At 35.0% G+C, this 3,945-nt stretch overlaps 1 protein-coding gene across 1 annotated transcript in view; it reads right to left on the reverse strand.

The window, feature by feature from the left end:
* Window positions 1–1,242: 1,242 nt before the first annotated feature.
* Window positions 1,243–3,945, reverse strand: part of LOC102672432 — a 137,579-nt gene continuing 134,876 nt past the window's right edge. Inside the window, exon 6 of the mRNA XM_006609296.2 lies at window positions 1,243–1,609. Within this exon, the coding sequence (XP_006609359.1) occupies window positions 1,461–1,609 (149 nt within the window). The 3' untranslated portion in view covers window positions 1,243–1,460. The remainder of the gene's footprint in view (window positions 1,610–3,945) is intronic.

Consider the following 3,945-nt stretch of genomic DNA (forward strand, 5'->3'; position numbering starts at 1 on the left):
TTTTCGTCTCCTAAGAGGATTCACCCTGTTCTCCCCTCGAATTTAACCACCGCGAGTTCTTATCCTTCATCCATCATTTTTTTATCTTTTTTTCTTTCTTTCTTAGTGTCAGGTATTTCGAGAAAATTTCAGCCACGAAATAACTCGTTTCACTTCGTCTGTTATCACTCATGAATGTCTTCATATAACTTATAAAGACACTTAATTTTATCAATATGAAATTTATAAATTTATATACCTTAAAAGTTATGGAAATTAATTATTGCCAAGTATAGATTTGACGAAATATATAATTTACACATTTACTATTATTCGTTTTTATCCAATTATCCGTTTCGAATAATTGAATATTTCTTTAAGGAGCTCGTCTTTTCTTACAATTTTTTCTTATTGCATCGATAAATAATAGTATTATTATACAATTATTATTATTATTTTTTTTTTTTAATAAAAATAGCCTTTTTATAGGTTCTACGAAAACTTTCGTGAGTGACTTTATACGTCACGACGACGATCTCCTTTGGGAAATAGAAACTAAGACTCTCTGTCTCTCCACGAGATGTCGCGTCCGAGTTACGTACGCGTAGCTACATATATAAGGTGTCCATTACTTTACTTTAAAAGCATACCAGTGATGCTCCACGTCGCGTACACGTCTCTAGTGCGAGATCTCACAGATAATGCGTCTAAAGCTGTATTCTCACTGAACTCCCGCTTCTTCTCTTGAAAAGGCTCAAGTATGTACAAGTGCGGAATATAATAATAAAAGTTTTTTTTAGTATTCGATTCCTAAAACGAATAATTATTTCTATACAAATCTAACTTTACTCAAAGATCAAAAAATATAAATTACACGTCTCGAAGGAAAGAAAAGAAAAGAAACTTTAATCAAGGATAAGAGAACAAAATAAAAATCGTTTTATCGGTGAGGACACAGCTTAAAGTCCTCGTGCGTAGACAAGCAACACAGCATCGTTGCGATCTTGCAGAGATGTCGTTGCACGATCGACATTCTATCTATGCTTCCTAACCATGGTGCGATTCACCCAAATCTCGCCATTTATTAAAAATACAAAAAATGTCGAATTAGCTGCAGGATCACAAGGACATGGTGTTGTTCTGAGCTTAATCACTTACGTAATCACTCGCGAAAAAAAAAAAGAACGAAATCGATACTTCCTTACTCGATACTCTTCTCGACCTCCCGCTTAACACACAGGCCCACTCGTGAATAAAAATCAATTGTTATTCGAGCTATCTACTCCATACATAGTAACATACATAACTGGAAGCCCTAGACTACTAGGTTTTACATGGACGATGTTTCTTTTTTTTTTTATTTTCTCCATCTTCTTTTTCTTCTTCTTTCCTTCCTTCCTTCCTTCTTTCTTCCTTTCCCTCCTTCTTTCTTGTTTTTAATTGAGTCAGGCAGTGAGTATAGTGGTATATTGGCGTACGAGCTACCTGTTGGCAGGTGCAGTTTTGGATGTGGCTGTATGCGTCACGGTTATTGTCATTGAAGGGTAAAGAAGAAACAAGATGGCAGATAGAGTGAACATCATCGTCATGGCAGTCCAGGTTAAGCATGGGCTTGCGGAACCGCCGCTGTCTGCGAACGAAAAAGAAAATGATGTTGGATTAATATTTGGATTTTAAGTGTTTGTTTTATTTTTAGTTGAGAATTTTAAATATATTTAAATTAATATATATTTAAATTTGTCCTTCTCTTCCTCTTCTTTCTAATATTTTATTTTTATTTTTTTAATTTTTTAAACAATATGATTGTGGATGTGAAAAGAGGAATTGAAGAGGAAAAGAAGAAATTTATTATTTGTTGTTAAATTAATTATTTGTTGTGTAAATTGTTTTATTTTAACTGAGGATTGGATTCAAGGGAAAAAGAAAGAGAAATTTCTTTCTTTTAACTTTCTTCTTCTACTTTTTTAACGTTACTTTTATTTATTTAAACTTTATCCTAGCATTGATATTCCCATTCAGGATGTAGTTGTAAAAAAGTAATTTTCTCTCCTCTTTTTTTCCCTCTCATTTTCTATTTAATAGTCACTTGCTTCAAATCTTATTCTGCCAGTTTTTATTTAGCTTTCTTCTATTTGAACAGAATTTAATCACAAAAATTGAAATGATCATAAAGGAAAATTAGTAATTTTTTAAATACCGTGCAAAATATTTCCTTTTTCTCCTAACTCTTCCAAAAAATCTTTCGATCTCGTAATAATTAAAAAATGTGAAAAAAAAAGACAAACTCCAAACATTTTTTCCTTCTCTTTACTTCTTTCGTCCAATGAAAAAAAAATTTCTCTTCATTTTAAACTCTACGTTTACTTCATCGAGAATTTTCTTAATAAAAAAAAAAATCTAAATATTATTCATCCATAAATTTCACTCCCATCGATAATTATATACCTTTACCTTTTCAATTTCTATTATAACTTGAGCTTAAAACAGTTTCCACGATTGACACATCGTAAACCCTCTCCTCCTGCCGATCGAACACGAGATTTCCGATAATCTGGATACAGTTGGGGCGCAAGATTGCAGTCTAGATTTCCCGGGAGGGGTAAGGATGTCTGAAATGTCTCGGCATTTAATACTATCCCCTCTCAGTCGTCAGAGTGAATGCAAATTCAAGATGCCATTCGAGATACATTTATTTCTTCTTCATCCGGTAAACTTGTTTCTTGGCACGAACGATCGAGTTGAAGTTTCATCAACCGATGGATGGAATTTTCCTGCCCTTTTATTTCTCTCTTCCCCCTCCGACAGAAACGTCGAATTTCACGATATTCGCGATTATCGAACGAGTTAAAGAGACGAGTCGAGGAAGCAAGGTATTGCTCGATCGGATTTCATTGAATGGAAATTGTTGAAATTGCGGGATAAAGGTCGTTTCGTGGACAGTAGCTCGTCAATGAATGGGATTCGTCCGATTCGAGAGGAATTTTTGTTTCACTTTCGAATTATTATTGAATGAATATTTTATAATTTTTATGTAAATATGTATACATAAATACATAAAAAGAAGAAGAAGAGATTCGTCTTCCCGCGATTAAATTAAATTTTCATCTCGATAGGGGGATGAAACAGAGTCGAAGCGTTTTTTAATCGTACCCCTTCTCGTTTCTTCTATCGATATTTCAAAATCACCGTCTCATAATATTTTCCTTCCCAAGAAATATATTGTTCAACTCGTTACAACTTTGCTTTCGCGCGAAAAACTTAAAGAGAACTTAATTCAAAATGTAAAAATATTGATTGTAATTTGAAACATTTTCAAATTCCTCCGAAACAAAATCGATATATATACATTTAAATATCGAAAGAGATATTAATTTCAAGACACCTGGGGGACGTCACCTAACTAACCCCATATCGAAAATCCATTGGCCGCAACTTGCGGAAACTGTGCGCGAGTATTAATCAAACCTCCGCTCCATCGTCCGGCATGTTACCCTGTGACCCTGTGATCCGTAAACCAGAGTCCTCTCCACTCCAATTAGAAAGCTGAACACATACACACATACACACATACATACATAGGTACACACGCACGAGCCTCGCGTTGTCCCCTTTCTTAATTACAACCGAATAAAAAAGAATCCAAAAGGAGAGAAACAAGTGGGCAGCGGAGAAAAACAAAGAGTTAGTAAGTAACTACGAGGCGCGTAGATAGTCCAGCTCGTTATTTCCGGGCGAAAAATGTAGAGTCTGACGCTTCCGGCGTGGTTCCGTTGCCAAGTCCCCTGGACCCAAGTTTCTGTTGTAAACTTGGTGCCTCCACTTTTAACCCTTAATCCTAAATTATTTGCCAAAGGGCGGTACCCGCTTCCGTTCCAAGAAGAGAATCGCTTCCCCCTCCTTCAACCCCCTCTTTGTTCTTCTCTTTTTTTCTTTTCCTTTTCTTTTCTTTTTTTTTTTTTTTTCGTC

The sequence above is a fragment of the Apis dorsata genome, unplaced genomic scaffold (genome assembly GCF_000469605.1).
Source record: "Apis dorsata unplaced genomic scaffold, Apis dorsata 1.3 scaffold_52, whole genome shotgun sequence".
Taxonomy (NCBI): Eukaryota; Metazoa; Arthropoda; class Insecta; order Hymenoptera; family Apidae; genus Apis; species Apis dorsata.